Below are 17,080 nucleotides of genomic sequence, written 5' to 3'. Positions count from 1 at the left end.
GAAATTCCTTAGGTACCCACACTGATTAGGAATTTTGTTTTGACTCTTCAAAACCTTTGACTAAATTTTAAAATATTTGGGGGGAGAAGATTCATCTTTCCAGAATAAATCTGAAGCATATGCAAATCATTTGTGGCTTATGCTTTACTTTTTCCATTCTAATAGGCAGAAAGACAAAACTACATCAACAATTGCTGGAAATACAAAGAGCAACATGGCTCTTCATTGATTCTTCATTCAACCAGATTCTTCATTCATGAAGGACCATGAAGTAAAATAATGTGTGTATATAATGGTGCAAATTTTATGTTCCTGGAACTCATCATCAATCAAGCAAACAACTCACTATAAGAATAAAAGAGTTCAGGGCTGGGAAGGTGGCTCAGTGGTAGAGCACTTGCCTTGCATGCCAGAGGCCCTGGGTTCGATTCCTCAGCACCACATAAGCAAAAAGAAAAAAGCCGGAAGTGGCGCTGTGGCTCAAGTGGTAGAGCGCTAGCCTTGAGCTGAAGAGCTGAGGGACAGCACCCAGGCCCAGAGTTCAGGCCCCATGACCGGACCCAAAAAAAAAAAAAGAATAAAAGAGTTCATAAAATGCTTTGTTAAGTGGCAGCTCCTTTGTACAACTACTTAAAGATCATTTTAAAGGTTCAGAAACAAAGAGCAAAAAAAAAAGTTCATAACAACCTTACTTTGCCAGATAGCTTAGTATTCAGCTATTTAGTCTGAGGGTTATATCAGATGATTGTTAAAAATGAATTATTCAAATTATTCAAAACTGAATTATTCAAACTGGAACAATTCAAATTTCATTTAAAATGTAAATGTTTTTACTGCCTATAGGATCATAGTATTATTAGACTAGGCAGTGGTTGTTTGGATTAGGTTATCTACCAATCAGTTCTCTTCAAACAATAAGATTTGACTATTTTTCTGGATTTTGAAAATATCATTTGCTTCTGAAGAATACAGTTTGTGCTTCCTCACCACTAAAATTCAGTAAAGACAGTTTAGGGCCAAGTTATAAACTACGTTGAAAAGCATAGCATGACCAAACGTGAAGAGTTAACTCTAACCTCTTAGATATAAATTAGCAACGAACTGAGCTAACATTCCTCTCCTTATGCCTTCTTTGCCCAAGTTGGAAACTTCATCTACCCTTAGATAACCCCTAATTAAAATTTGCTTGAGATAGATTCGATAGCAGCAGATGAACAGCCAGAGTAGAGAACCACTAACCATATTTTTTTCATTCTGCCAGGAGCTGCGGCAGCCGTGTTGTAACTACGGGGGGGGGGGGGGGGGGGCAACTTTAGGATAAACCAACTTGGAGATGGCAAAGGAAAATAAGGGCTGAGTATCATCAATATAGCTAAATCACTAAATTAGTCATTTCTTAAACCTTCTTGTATATGGAGTTCCTGTATTATAAGGTAGTTTTTGTCTCATTTAACAATTTAACCATCCCTTTCTTTAATGAATTAGTTAAATTGAACTTTTCTGTTGTGATAGAAATGTTCTGTGTTCAATTTACTAGCTGTTAGAACTACGTAGCTATTAAACTTTTCAAATGTGATTTCACATACCTGAAGAAGTCTGTTTCAACCTTTAATTTTAACTAATATAAATTTAAGTAGCCATGAGCAGGGAATGACTAGCATACGGCACAAAGGAAGACTAGAGTAAATGCCACCGAACAGTGGCTATCAGACTTGTCCTGGTAGATCACTCTAGATCACCATTGAAGTTTTCTTGTACTTGCTTCCCACATGAGAATAAAATCTGCTTTAGTAGCATCCTTCACCTTCACTTTACAGAATATAAAATACACTTTGTATTTATCATTTCAAACTATCCTTTTACCAATTTCATGAGATCAAAGAAATAAATCCTATTTTTCCTCAATTATTTCTTTCATTCAATTCTAACCTACACACTGGCTCTATCATACAGAATCTAGGTAAAAGGTAGTATTAAATATGACTTACTGTAATTCTCTATGGTAAAGTTCCCGAGGAAAATAACATAAATTGGGCCTTTCACGCTTCAGAGTTCAAAGATCCATCTTATTTTTCTAGTCCTCACCCTGCCAAGATTGCTACACAAAACTTCATGACTAATTTATCTCTTCCTAGCCATGTTAGTAGTTTTCAGCTAGTCTCTCTCCATATATCAAATATTTTATCAAGAATCGTGTAGTGATCAATAAATATTAAGTGGAATTAAAGCATTCTCTAACATTTTTATGTCAAAATATGAAAGCCAATATCACAAAATTAAAAGTAAAAATATTTGAGCCTCTGAGACAATATACCAGGCTTCCTCTAAACAATTGGATATTTCCTTTCAAAATAGGTGAATGCTACAAATAAAATGAAATGTAACAAAACTATCACCAGATAAAGTTGAAAAGAGTACCACAATTGAAGAATATTATTAGAGTGGTTCACTCAGAGGGTGCAGAGTTGAATTTTTAGGTGTCAATTTCCCAGATGTTGAAAACAAAACAAGATCCAGGCAATACCTCCAATATGCCTAAAAGTAGTTGGCAACAGTTCTACAAGGTAAGGAGAGACTAAAATAGGCCTTCCACTATCATGCTTAAAATAATTTTTATTATATCCCTGATATAATACCTCCAGGATTCAAGAGGGTTAAAATGAAGAGTAAAATATAAATAGTAAAATTTAATAGAGACATTTTCACAGCTTGTTGGAAAAAAAAGCACAACAACATTGTTTGAGATTGTGATTAATATTTTTATTCTTACACACTTGGCAAGTGTTTGTTTTCAAAATAAATAGAAAATGAAGCCCATAAGAAGTGAGGATTAAGAGCTAAATATGTTACTATATATCACATTAGTTACTTAGGTACACATTTTGGGGAATTCTTTCTCATGCCTGCCACTTGCAAAAAAAAAAAAATCAATAAAAGCCATGTGAAAATATCTAAATGAACACAGGGGAAACAGTGTCAGAAATCAATACTTCTCTACCGGCATGTTTAACCTGCTGGAATGAAGTGTTAATCACAGAAATAAGATACCATATTACATTTATAAACTAATGAAACTAGGAAAAGCAAAGCGTGTGACACTATAATTAAACAGCTGGAAAACATCCAAGCCTGTGTAAGTTGATAACCCTCGTACAATCTCTGGCAGGGAAAACGCAGGTCTGCAGTGAGTTGATATGGCCAGCTCAGTTGTTAATTGAATAACAGGCAATCTATAAACACAACTAATTGCACATGTGAAAACCTGTGTACACGTATACAAGTTGCCTAGAGAAGCACTCCGGAAAAACTACGTGGATAAAGCACTCAACAAATCTTCTGTCTCTCTCAATCTGGTTAAGTCATAGCTTAAGTCTCGCCACTGCAATCTTCTGATTAACCTCTACACAGAAGACTTAATGATACATTTTTCAAAAGATCATTTTTCTTCCTAACTCAATACGAACTGCAGATCTATCAATTACCCATTTCAGCAAAGAACAAACAAGTAATCTAGAAAATCCTGCCTGTGAATGGAACGCTTTCTAAATTGTAAAAGAAGACATAGTCTTATTCCCAACAGACAAAATGCTTTTCAGAATTGTTCTGACAAATTCTGCAGAAGTGTGGCAGCTGCTGGAACACCATGCAGTATTAGGATTTGACTTTTTTCTCCTCTCTTGATTTTACTTAAAGATATAGCCATTTAGGGCTGGGAAGGTGGCTCAGTGGTAGAGTGCTTGCCTTGTATGCATGAGGCCCTGGGTTCAATTCCTTAGCACCACATAAACAAAAAAGGCTGAAAGTGGTGCTATGGCTCAAGTGGTAGAGCGCTAGCCTTGAGCTGAAGAGCTGAGGGACAGCGCCCAGGCCCAGAGTTCAGGTCACATGACCCCCCCCCCACACACACACACACACACAAAAAGCTATAGCCATTTGGAGGAGGCTCAGAAACTATTGTCAGAATTGTAGTTCTCCATTTAACAAATGCTTTTATTTAGAGTAATTATTTCAAACTTGTTAAATGCAAAACATTTCAAAACTATTGGTCTAGGATCTGAACCCAATGTTTTTTTTAATCTGTGAAGACTAGTTGAAGGGATTCATGATGAGAAATGAAAAGCTACTCTAATTTAAGACTCATCTCTACATAAGATCAATAGAGAGCAAAGTCCCTGCATTCTGAAGATGTCCAGAGCTTCCATGAAATACACTAATGATACCCTCCCTAGTGGATTTAAGCACATAATGGAATCCAGGCCTACTAAACAGAGTGCTTGCATTCACATGCCTTGCTCTAAATCTAACTAGCTATGAGCAAAACAATGTAGTCTCATAAGGCCTCAGTTTTCTCAACTATTGAGGTAGGCACAAAAAAAAAAAAGACCTCAAAAGGCAATATGATTTCTTAGCACAGTTGAATATAAAAATGTAGAGTTATGGGGCTGGGAAGGTGGCTCAGTGGTAGAGCACTTGCCTTGCATGCATGAGGCCCTGGGTTCGATTCCTCAGCACCACATAAGCAAAAAGAAAAAAGCCAGAAGTGGTGCTGTGGCTCAAGTGGTAGAACGCTAGCCTTGAGCTGAAGAGCTGAGGGACAGCGCCCAGGCCCAGAGTTCCGGCCCCACGACCGGACCAAAAAAAAAAAAATGTAGAGTTATTTTTTAAATAAAGCATGTAAAAAGAAATATTCGAATATTATAGCTTATAATAAAAAATTAGATCTGAATCAAACCGAATCTTTCTTCAGCATTTTTTTCTCCTTTCATTTGTATAGGAGAATTTGGGATTCAACCAAAATTCCTTGAAAAGAAACAGAAATGTGAATGTCTTTAAGTTAGAGATGTACTTCTGGTGTGCTAAGTAATACTCTATATTAAGACCCAGAATGCAATTTCTCAAACAGGTCTTCAGTCAACTAGAAATAAGAATGCAGGAATAGATTTATAAATAGAAAAGGTGTAATTGGTTGTGAACATAAGGAAATAAATGAAGCCTATGACAGAGCAGTCACCTGTGCTTTTATCATGGAGATCTGCTACCTTGAGGACCCATAATCTCAAGGTGAGTACCAGGAGAAAGGCGTGATCTGGAATGATTAGGTAGTAATTTCAACCACTTTTACTGAATGTCAGAATAAACAATAACCTTTGGCTAGTTTCACCAATTCCTTGACTACCAGTAAGTTTGGTAGTTGAAAGGACTTTGTGGATCAACCATGTGTCCTCACTAATAATATAAAAGTGATCCAGTCTGTTAGAGCACAAGGCTCATTGCACTACTAACATCCCCAGCCACAATCTGGACAAGTGTCCTTCTGAAAACCACACCTGCCTCCAGCACACCAGACCCTCAGAGTAGAAACAGTTAGATTTCTCATTCTCACTACATCTGAACTTTAAGCTTTTCAAAACTGTCAACCTAAACCTGGGCACCAGTGGCTCACGCCTGTAATCCTAGCTACTCAGGAGGCTGAGATCCGAGGATCATGGTTCAAAGCCAGACAGGCAAGAAAGTCCATAAGACTCTTATCTCCACCAGAAAACCAGAAGTGGTGCTGTGGCTCAAGTGGTAGAATGCTAGCCTTGATCTGAAAAGCTGAGGGACAGTGCTCCAGCCTAGAGTTCAAGATCCATGACCAATTAAAAAAAAAAAAAAAAAACTGTCAACCTAGAGTTCCCTGCTCTTGCATTAATCTTATGTTTTCTCCAACATTCTAAACTTCTTGATCTTCAGGAACAAAAATAAGCCCATTTTTAACAAAAATGATACCCAAATAAACATGAGATGAAGCAGGATTCACTATCAATACTAAATGCATTGAATGCAGCCATCAGCCATTGGAGCTCCTCCTAAATTTCAAGATGAAAAATAAAGTTTCAAGCTACAATGATAATGTGGTTTGAGTACTGAAATGTGGAAAGATACATTTTATTAAAAAAACTATGTGTGAGTATAATATCTTTACACCAATAGTATATCCAAAGAGACTCTATTCAGATAAAAATTATATCCATTGTCTTAAGTTAGAATTAACTAAGAATATATGTGGATTAATCAGTTAAAATAAGACAGTAACCCGAGCCATTTTTAAAGCACTTTGATTGGAAAAGTACATGCTTACAAAATGGAAATAAAAATCCCTTCTGAGAAAAGGATTCATAGATGCTAGTGAGTTGCATTCACACACACACAAAAAAAGTGTTTGCATGTCCTTATGAAGCCCAACATTATAAGAAGATTGCTGATATAAATAAATGAAGAGTAGTCAAAAAGTCTTAAACTTGTGTGATTTAATACATAAAGATTTAGCTGAGTATTGGTTCCTCATACCTAGCTACTCAGGAGGCTGAGAACTGAGGATTGAGGTTCAAAGCTAGTCAAGGCAGGAAAGTCCTTGAGACTTTTATCTCCAATTAACCAACAGAAAACTGGAAGTAGAGCTGTGGCTCAATTTGGTTCAGGGCTAACCTTGAACAAACGAGCTCAGGGACAGCAAGCACTCAGGCCTTAATTCAAGCTCTACAACAGATAGATAGATAGATAGATAGATAGATAGATAGAGAGAGAGAGAGAGAGAGAGAGAGAGAGTTTTAGTTGCTACCATGATTAAAAATCCTGAAAGGACTTATAACTAATCTTAATTCAAAACAACCATTAGTAGTAATATGTACTCAAATAACAAGATTTGCAGCTTAAAAAAACTCTTACCCTGAGGGGCTCCAAGTGAGGACTTATTTTAGACTATCTTAGACTTATTACAACACTGTGGTCTACGGACAGTATGACCATTGTCTGTGGGAACACAAAGGTCAGAGAGATTCTGAAACAGAAATATTTTGCCATGATGAGAAGTTAGAATAAAGGGTATCCCAGAACATCCACCTGAAACAAAGCCTGCACTTTTAAATGCGTATGGCTTGATCTGGAAATGATAATAAAATGATTAAGCCACAGTATATATGAAGGGCAGTAGATGAATATAAACTTACAAAGACAATTCTCAAAAACCATGCAAGAGCTGTTCCTAAAGTTAATGAGGAGATACCCAAGAGGTATATTTGTACAGGAATGATGATGATGACACTTGTTTTAGAAAGCAAGCTGTGATTCAGGATAAACTGGGTAAGGACAGAGACCTAAGAGAGGGAGGCCAATGAGAAGTAAATGCAGTAATGTTCAAGTAAGAAATAGCATGGCTTGAACCAGGGCAAAAAAGTGAGAAAGGGTGTTCATGTATTCAGAGTGTCCATTCCTATGAATTAGACAGAGGATGGAAAGAGAAAAGGATTGCCAAAGAAAGGCATTTTGTTTTCATGGTGGATGACTAGCTGGACAGAAAATACAAAGGACAATGTTGGGCAACATAGAGAACTATCTTGTATGTATATGTGCATATATATATATATATATATATATATATATATATATATACACACACACACACAAGGTTGTATTTGTATGTGTATTTATATATACAATATATACTATATATAGATATATATAAAGGTCATTATACAACTTCACTGGAGAAAATACTATAACATCCAAATTAAAATCCCTGGGATAAGAATTGAAAAGAAGTTGCTGTATCTTCACTGTGCTTTCCACATTGCAACAAAAAGCCATGGTTTTGATACAGTTTGTTCTCCAAAGATTTCCTTTGCTGGAGGCTTGGTCTCCATTGTAATAGAAAGATGGTGAAGCCTTTAAGAGGTGAATGACTATCATAACCATCCTCTGGAAGAGACTGACCCTGGTTTTACTTTTTGGGTCATTTCTCCTAATCCAAAAATGGATTTGTTCCCAAGACAAAGTTGTCACTAAAAAAAAAAAAAAAAGCAAGTCTGCAAGTCTGACTCCTCTCTCACATGCACTCCCATCCGGTTAGGCACTTCCTAGAGATCAGTCAGATGGGGATGCCTGAATTTGGCCTCTCTTTCTCCAAAACCATGAGCTAAGTAAACCTCTCTTCTCAACACAAGCACCCAATCTCTTGTATTTTGTCAGAGTAATGCCAAATAAACTGACATAGGCCATTAAGCATTCCTTTGTTCAGGTTTTACTATGATGTCTGTTACCTATAAATCAGATCTTTCCAAAATGCAAAAGTAAACAATGATTTAAACATTGCATCATTTTCTCAAAGTGCACGAGTTAGAAAATCATCAGAAACTGCCTGCATGAATTTCATGTGGATGCAGAAAACAGAGAGGAAAAAGCAAACTCTTTCAATCTGAAATTTTTCTAGGAATTCCAGATAGGAAGATTGATTCAGACTAGAGATGAGGCAGTTGAAGTGAAAGCGTCACAGGGGATTCGCTGAACCAAACTGTCTAGATTACCTTCAACATCACAACTCAGATAGTTGCGCACTTCATTCAGAATGAAGTTGATATCTTCTTCGGAAGGAATAGGATGGGGTGTGATGTCCGTTGGACTATCAGTAGTGCCAGCAATGGTCATCTTTTGCCAGGGTAAGAAGAAAATAACCCGCCCATCACTAGTTGCTGGATCTAGAAGTCCCATGCTCTCAGGGCTGAAATTTAAAAAAAAACAAAAAACGCTTCTGACGTTAGCAGAAATTTAATAATTTAATAATAATCCATATAATAAATAAGATAATAAATTTAATAATTTATTAATGAATAAAATAATCCATAAATAATCCATACACCATAATGCTATTTTATTCATGAAGGCACCAAGAAGCAAACCAAGAAAGGCGCAAGCTATTATTTTGCTCCTACTCTAATCCAGAACTTCCACAAAAAAAAAAAAAACTGAGTAGCAAAAAAAGATCTGAGCAAATGTGATAATAATATTATTCTTCAGTAGAACCACCCTCTCCACCTCAACAATGCAAGGTTAATTAACTCCCAATTGTTTGGTTTTTATACTCCTTGGACCATTCACATCAGATAATGTCACAGGGATAAATGCCTATAATTTCTTTTATTATGGTCAATTAAGGATAGTTCTTCAACCTTTTTCCAAGACTATGAAGAGTATTTTCCTGAGACATTTGACATTTGGCACATCTTTCAGTAGAAGGTCTCAGAAATGTAGGAAAAGTAAGGAGTCTAACTTTCTAGAAACTAAAACATAGTTTTAAAAAATTCTTTATTCCTTTGTGCTTAGATGAACTTTTGGCACTTCACCAAACGTGAGATTTCTTAATTTATTTCAAGATTACAGAAATCCAAGGAAATGTATGCAGAAGAAAATAATGAAATAACAATGTCCTAGGATGAGTCAATGGACAGGAATATGTTGGCAATAAAAATCCTTCAAATAAAAGACACTGTTATATAATGGTATTGCATTATGGAACAAGGTGGCTTCTATGAAATCTTCCCCAATGATAGTCAATAAAAAAAAAAAACTGGTCTATTTTACAATAAAAAAATTTTTAAAAACTGGTCTATAACAACCGAATTATAAAACACACTTGATAGAATGGGTAAGTTTAAACAAATATTAACAAAACCAACATGATTATGACTAGAAACTATTGTTCTGATGCATTTATAGCATGCAAAGAAATTTGCACAAGTTCTTAAAGGCACAGGAGGCAGCTGAAAGCATCATATTCAAAGAGAACACAATAAATATTCCCATAATGTTTGATTTAACTGGGTTCTCATCTAAAGATATTTTCTATTAAATACATATTTTAGCTTTTCCTAATGCACCATCTTAAAAGGAAAATAATTCTGTTTGAACAAATTTCAAGAAATCCCTTTCACACACTCACGCACACACACACACACACACACACACACACACAAAAGGGCAATGATAACTTTGCATGTTTATCATTCTCTTACGTTTTTAAAGGATTTATCCAAATACGTAAGGAAGCTAGCAACTCTCTAAAACAAATCAAAATGTTTTATATGAAAAGATAGCAAGCTGGGCACCGGTGGCTCATGCCTGTTATCCTAGCTATTCAGGAAGCTGAAACATGAGAACTGAGATTCAAAGCCAACCCAGGCAGGAAAGTCTGTGAGACTCTTGTCTCCAGCTAAGCTAATTCATTCATTCATTCATTCATTCATTCATTCAAAAGTGGAGCTGCAGCTCAAGTGGTAGAGCACTAGCCATGAGCAAAAAAGCTCAAGGACAGCTTCCAGGCCCTGACTTCAACCTCCTAGACCAACACACACACACACACACACACACACACACACACACACACACACTTAGTTAATAGGTTTCCTTTACTGAAAGCACAGGAGAACTTTCTATGCAAGGAACTCTGGGCCCCATTCATTACTTATTGGAGATACTCAAGTGAGTGTCAGTCATTTATATCAGGGAAGTGTCACATCATTTAGACCTGAAGATAAGACCCTTAGCTTCAATCAGTGGTATTTGAAGGAAATTGTTTTACTTCACCTTAACATATATAGAAAACTACAAATAATTTTTTATCTCTAAAAGTGGCTATATACTTTCTTCATTGTATTTGTCACAAAACTCTAGAAATCTTTACTTAGTCATGCTTCATTCATAAAATAAAGTATCTTGACTGAACCACATATTTGGTAAGCAATTTTTCTTCTTTTCTTTTCTTATTTTTTTTTTTTTTTTTTTTTGTCATGGGGCTTGAACTCTGGGTCTGGGCGCTGTTTCTGAGCTCTTCAGCTCAAGGCATGTGGTCTACCACTTGAGCCACATCTCCACTTCTGATAAGCACCTTTTGATATACCCTTAGATTAAATAAGTCACTTAGGATTGGAGATAACACATCAGAGTTCAAGCATGCAGTTTAATAAACAGTACATTGGTGAAGAAAGAAAACAAAGCAAAAAGAGAGAATGAAAGGAAAAAAGAAAGAAGAGAGAAGGAAAGAGAAAGAAGGAAAGGGAGAAAGGAAGGAAAGGGAGGGAGGAGGGAAGAAAGAAAGAAAGTAAGAAAGAAAGAAAGAAAGAAAGAAAGAAAGAAAGAAAGAAAGAAAGAAAGAAAGAAAGAAAGAAAGAAAGAAAGAAAGAAAGAAAGGAAGGAAGGAAGGAAGGAAGGAAGGAAGGAAGGAAGGAAGGAAGGAAGGAGGAAGAAAGGAAGGAAGGAAGGAAGGAAGGAAGGAAAGAAAGAAAGAGAAAGAGAGAGGGAGGGAAGGAGGGAGGGAGGAAGGAAGGAAGGAAGGAAGGAAGGAAGGAAGGAAGGAAGGAAGGAAGGAAGGAAGGAAGGAAGGAAGGAAGGAAGGAAGGAAGGAAGGAGGAAGGAAAAGAATAGGATAAATTCAGAATTCAAATATTTGAGATACAAATTATATGTTGATTTGTTTTATATACCACCACCATCTCATGGACCAGGTAGGATAGGCCTCAAATAATAAATCTTTATTAAACTTAAACATAAAAGTATAATACTCAGCAACTTAAGTAGGCAATGCAGTTACAAAAGTGCAACTACTGAATCCTTCAAAAACTTTATTTGCAATAAAAGCTATTTACAGGGTGAAGGTGACGATAACCATCACACATGCAACTGGAACCTGCAGAGACCCAGCAGCTTAAGTGAAGACATATGTGACACATATAAAGTTTAACAAGCACAGAGGGGAGGCAATGCTATGAATGAACGGTGTAAAAATTTAAGGATCCACTTGGAAATATCCTTACTGAGTTCTATATTACCCAATTCATATTCTCCCTTAGAGAAATATTTGTTTTCTTCTGAAGGATTAAGTCTGCAAGGTCAGAGTGACATTTGTTCACAGGACCAGCCGTGATGATAGTAAGCACTGTGCAGCATGGTACGAGTCTCTCTGCAATCTGTATGCTTCATGTGTCAATGGGAAGAAAAGCAGGACTAATTTATGCATGTGTCTGGGATTAAAGGTAATGAACATTTTTTTCCCCCCTGCAGACTATTGTTTTCTAAAAGTTCCCTTAGTTAAACTGAAATCAATTAGTGGTTAACTACTTAGTCATCAAGGTTAAAGCTAATAGTATATACACACACATTCTAGAAAAGGAAAAAAAAAAAAAAAAAGACTGACCTCTGGTCACTAGCAAAAAAGCATCTGTAGGCTAGAAGGAAAAGATAGTTATCGGTATGCATTTCATTATATGATGTGTTATCGATGCTTTTTCAAGAGCACCTAACCGCAACTGCCATCAGAGTTCCAGAATGGTTCATAGTGTCAACTAAAAGATTTGCAGAACTGATTTCTATGTTGGGTTTCTTGAAATTAAAATTTTCCTTCTGCCTCTTCTTCTCTCCTCAAAAACTGCTATGATGGCTTAGGATAATAATACTATATGCAAACTTTGAGTCAGAGGCACAACATATTTAGTAAACACCATATTTCTGAAAATAGCCCAACAAGAAAGATGACACAAGTGGTCTTTGTTCTTCACAGCTACTATACTCACTGTACTGCAAATGAATCAGTATGTAATGGAAATGTATAGCCAGGTGTAGGACATCCCCAGAAAGTCAGACCAACTCTACCTCATCCCTGCAGACCTGCTTAAAGTCATTATGTTACAATTGCTAAGTGTCATAGACTGCTGTGATGAGACCGTCTCTACAGTGTGAGGTCTGCAAATAGAGGCAAAAGAAGGTCTTAATAGGGAAAGGAAGACAATTCTTATGGGAGGCCAGGGGTATGGTTGTCTCAAGGACAGTGTTCAAAAGGCCTTCCTCCGGCCATCAGTCTATAGACAAGTAGCTCACCTGCATTGACACTGACCAAGAGCCAGGCTACTGACCACTCATCTAAGGTTTCCAACAGAATTACCGCTGTTATAGCTCCCAGTGCTAATAGAACAGACTTTTCTCCAAGCAGAATGAGGGAGGGAGGGAGGGAGTGGGAATGAAGCAAACCTACCTGCAACTAACAACTTCATAAATTAGGGAAGTCTTAATCTAAACTGAATTTTTAGGATTTAAAAGGACATTTCGCTTTGAAAAGATTACATCTATCTATGATAGATATCTATACTTTTATCAAAAACCTCCCTATTATAAAATATACAAAAATATCTGTAACATGACGGCTTTCATGTAAGTTTTTTTTAAAGGGGATATACATTTATACAAGTAAAAACATAAAACTTTTATAGAAAGAATTAAAAGTAAGGCTGATGATTATAGAAAACAGCTGGAGGAAGGTCTGGAGAGAAGAGGGAGATTTTACTGTTATTTTGTTCGTGTCTGACATCTGTGATCATGTACTTAGCATTATCTTAGTTATTATTTTTGTTATTTAGTTATTCATTGGTGGTAACAGGCTTTATCTGAGCATTAAGGTAAAGTGTTCTATTTTTCTTTCATATTCTAAAATTTCCATATTAAGCAAAATCCCTTACAAATGTGTCACTCAGCTTTCTTTTGCCAATAAAAAAGGCAAAAAGAAAGCAAAAAAAAAGTAGCTGAGTTATTCAACTCATAAAAAGACTCTGGCCCAGAGTCTTGGAGGTTCCTACCCATGATTAGTTGAGCCCACTTCAAGGATTGATGTAGTAGGAAATAAGTAAGCAGCAGAACAAAACTATTCAAGTCATGCCAGAACAAAAGCAAACAAGAGGCAGGAACCCCCGCAATCTCCTGTAAGGGCTTTGCCACTCCATGACCAAACACTGTGTATTAAGCCCCATCTCTTTTAAAATTCCACCACTACCAAATAAAAGACCAACAGGCTAGGTGCGTGTGGCTCACACTTGTAATTCTAGCTACCTAGAAGGCTAAGATATGAGTATTGCAGTTATCCTAGGCAGGAAAGTCTGTGAGACTCATTACCTCCAATTAACCACCAAAAAGCCAGAAGTGGAGCTGCAGTTCAAGTGGTAGAGTACCAGCATTATGCAAAAAAAGTTAAAGGACAGAGGACAGTAACCAGGCCCTGAGTTCAAGCCCTGGTATGAGCACAAATAAGTAACCAAGATTTTTAACTCATAGGCCTTTGGGTTAGTCTAAGACCTTACCTAGCATGTACTAGTTAATTGGTTAAATCCTCAGCATTAAAGGAGAAACAATTTATTGGACACTCAGCTCTGTAACAAGAGCTAAGGATACAGCAGTCAACAAAACAGATTAAGGGGCTAGGAAGGTGGCTCAGTGGTAGAGTGCTTGCCTTGCATGCATGAGGCCCTGGGTTCGATTCCTCAGCACCACATATCACATAAGCAAAAAAGAAAAAAGCCGGAAGTGGCGCTGTGGCTCAAGTGGTAGAGTGCTAGCCTTGAGCTGAAGAGCTAAGGGACAGCTCCCAGGCCCAGAGTTCAGGCCCCATGACTGGACCCCCCCCCCAAAAAAAAAAACAGATTTAAAAAGTAAATAAAAGATCACTATAAAACTGTATTCAAGTTAGGTATTACCCAAGCATCTGAAAGAGCTTGTCCAAGGTCACACAGGTAGCAAGCATGTGGACAATGAACAAACCTTGGAAGTACTATGCCAAGGTATTGCCTTCATCTTATACACTATGCTGTCTTCTTGTCTCTGCATTAGAAGAAAGCAGGGTATTTCCCATTTTAAAGACAGGAAAAACGGAAGTTAGAAAATGAAATGGTTTTTTCCCAAAAGAATTGAGTCATTTTGTGACAGAATTAAACTAAGGCATTTGGAGAACAACATTAAGGGATAACAGTGGAAAAAACTTGGGGGACTGTGCACTCAGGGACAATCTGGACTAAGGAGTTTGATGCCAGCCTGGGTTACAAAGACATACCGTCTCAAAAATAAAATTGTTAAAATATATAATATGATATGTATGTGTGTATGTATATGTTGTCATCAGATAACAGAAAGCTAACGCTCTAGATGATACATTAAATATTAAAAGGTTCTATCTTTCTTTTATGGAAAATTATGAAAAATAGAAGATAATAACTACTATCTATTGTCATATTATCTGGAGATAAACTAACATATTTCTTAGTTTTTTCTTTTACATAGAAAAATATATAGAAATATTTCATAATATTCAATGTACAGGTGAAAATGGAAGTAGGAAAATGAGGAGATGGGTGGAGTTGGAAGATAAGGGGGAGAATGATGAAAGAATGATCCAAATGCACTGAATTCACAGAATGTCTAATTAAAACCTCTTTGTACAACGACTTAAGGAAAATAATAATAATAAGTCATTCAGAACTTCCATCTGCAGGTTCATAATGAGGAATGTGTAACCAGGACAAAAAAGAAAAGAGAAGAAGAAAAGAAATACTTCATTTAGAGCCTACCACATATACAATTTCTAGTCCTAAGTGTCTTCCTTGGACAACAAAGCTATTTATAGTTATATATAACACTTCCTTTTATAGATATATATTCTTCTAAGGTGAGGAACTCAGGTAGTTTCTAACCTTCCTTCCCTCCCTCCCTTCCTTCCTTCCTTCCTTCCTTCCTTCCTTCCTTCCTTCCTTTTCTTCTTCCTTTCTTTTTTTAAGCTAGAACTTGGGCTTGAACCCAAGATGTCTAAGTCACACTTGGCTTTTTCACTCAAGGCTGGCATTTTACCACTTAAGACATACATCTGCTTCCAACATTTTTTGGTTAACCAAAGATAAGACTTTCTCAAGCAGGGCACCTGTAATCCTAGTTACTCAGGAGGCTGAGATCTGAGGTCCAAAGCCAGCCCAGGCAGGAAAGACTGTGAGATATCTATCTGCAATTAACTACTCAGAAAGTGCCAGAAGTAGCACTGTGGCTCAAGTGGTAGAGGGCTAGCCTTGAGCACAGAGAGGCTCAGGAACAGAGCCCAGACCCTGCATTCAAGCCATAGGACTGGCAAAAAAAAAAAAAAAATCACTTCTCAGAATTATCTGCCAGGCTGGCTATGAACCTTGGTCCTAAGATCTCAGCCATTTGAGTAGCTAAGATTAGAGGCATTCACCTGGCATTTCTAATCTTTCTTAAGAATAATAAATGGCCAAAATAATGCTTCTGCATGTAAGCCATTTCTGTATGTAGAATTACTACTTTCTCACTACCTTAAACACATATGGAAATAAAAAAAACAGTAGGTACGTTCTGTACTTGTGGTTGTATGGAGTTCCTCATAGATTCCTTTAAGTGTTCTTTAGGGGAGATTATTTTTAATGATTTGGCAAAAAAAAATAGATATATGTTCTTATTAAAAATTCCAAACATACAGAAGAGTGTGCTTTTTACCCATCCTCCAGCAGAAATTATTTTTGATTACTCTTATCTCTACCCCTACTTATGCCTCCTTCCCACTTTGCCAACCTGATATTTTGGGGGAAAATATGTATGTTTATATATTTTATATTTATATAAAGAAATATATATACTGTGTGTGTGTGTGTGTGTGTGTGTGTGTAAGAATCTTAGAAGCCGGGCGCTGGTGGCTCACACCTGTAATCCTAGCTACTCAGGAGGCTGAGATCTGAGGATCTCGGTTCAAAGCCAGCCCTGGCAGGAGAGACCATGACACTCCTATCTCCAATAAACCACCAGAAAACCAGAAGTGGCGCTGTAGCTCAAGTGGTAGAGCGCTAGCCTTGAGCTGAAGAGCTGAGGGACAGCGCCCAGGCCCAGAGTTCAAGCCCCACGGCCGACCAAAAAAAAAAAAAAAAGAATCTTAGAGTGGCTCACATTTTCCATCAAACTAATTTTTCTTTCTGGCCATGGGGCCTGAACTCTGGGCCTGGGCACCATCCCTCAGCTCTTCAGCTCAAGGCTAGTTTTCTACCACTTGAGCCACAGCACCACTTCCAGCTTTTTCTGCTTATGTAGTACTGAGGAATCTAACCCAGGACCTTATGCATGCAAGGCAAGCACTCTACCATTGAGCTACCTTCCCAGCCCCCATCAAACTATTTTCAAAAATCATTTTAATAATTTAATTAAAATGTATCCTTCATGGAAATTTTGCCAATTTTAAATGCCAATACTTCAATCTTGCAACATGACGCACTGAACAAAATACAACATAAAAAATTAGGCCCCAAATCATGGCCCCTTAGGATCAAGAACTGCTATAAGTGGGAATGTGGATTAGTGGTAGAGCACTTGCCTAGCCTGCATGAAGCCCTGGGTTCGATTCCTCAGTACCACATTAACAGAAAAGGCTGTGGATCAAGTGGTATTGTACTAGCCTTGATCA

At 37.1% G+C, this 17,080-nt stretch overlaps 1 protein-coding gene across 3 annotated transcripts in view; it reads right to left on the bottom strand.

The window, feature by feature from the left end:
- Gpd2 (glycerol-3-phosphate dehydrogenase 2) overlaps window positions 1-17,080 on the bottom strand; it is a 156,202-nt gene that overhangs the window by 23,121 nt on the left and 116,001 nt on the right. For all 3 annotated transcript variants that reach the window (XM_042683534.1, XM_042683536.1, XM_042683535.1), the window contains one exon: window positions 8,343-8,536. In XM_042683534.1, coding sequence (XP_042539468.1) covers window positions 8,343-8,536 — 194 coding nt within the window. The remainder of the gene's footprint in view (window positions 1-8,342; window positions 8,537-17,080) is intronic.

This window comes from Dipodomys spectabilis, unplaced genomic scaffold (genome assembly GCF_019054845.1).
Source record: "Dipodomys spectabilis isolate Male_0828 unplaced genomic scaffold, ASM1905484v1 ptg000081l, whole genome shotgun sequence".
In the NCBI taxonomy this organism is placed as follows: domain Eukaryota; kingdom Metazoa; phylum Chordata; class Mammalia; order Rodentia; family Heteromyidae; genus Dipodomys; species Dipodomys spectabilis.
This window is presented reverse-complemented; position numbering and strand designations above follow the sequence as displayed.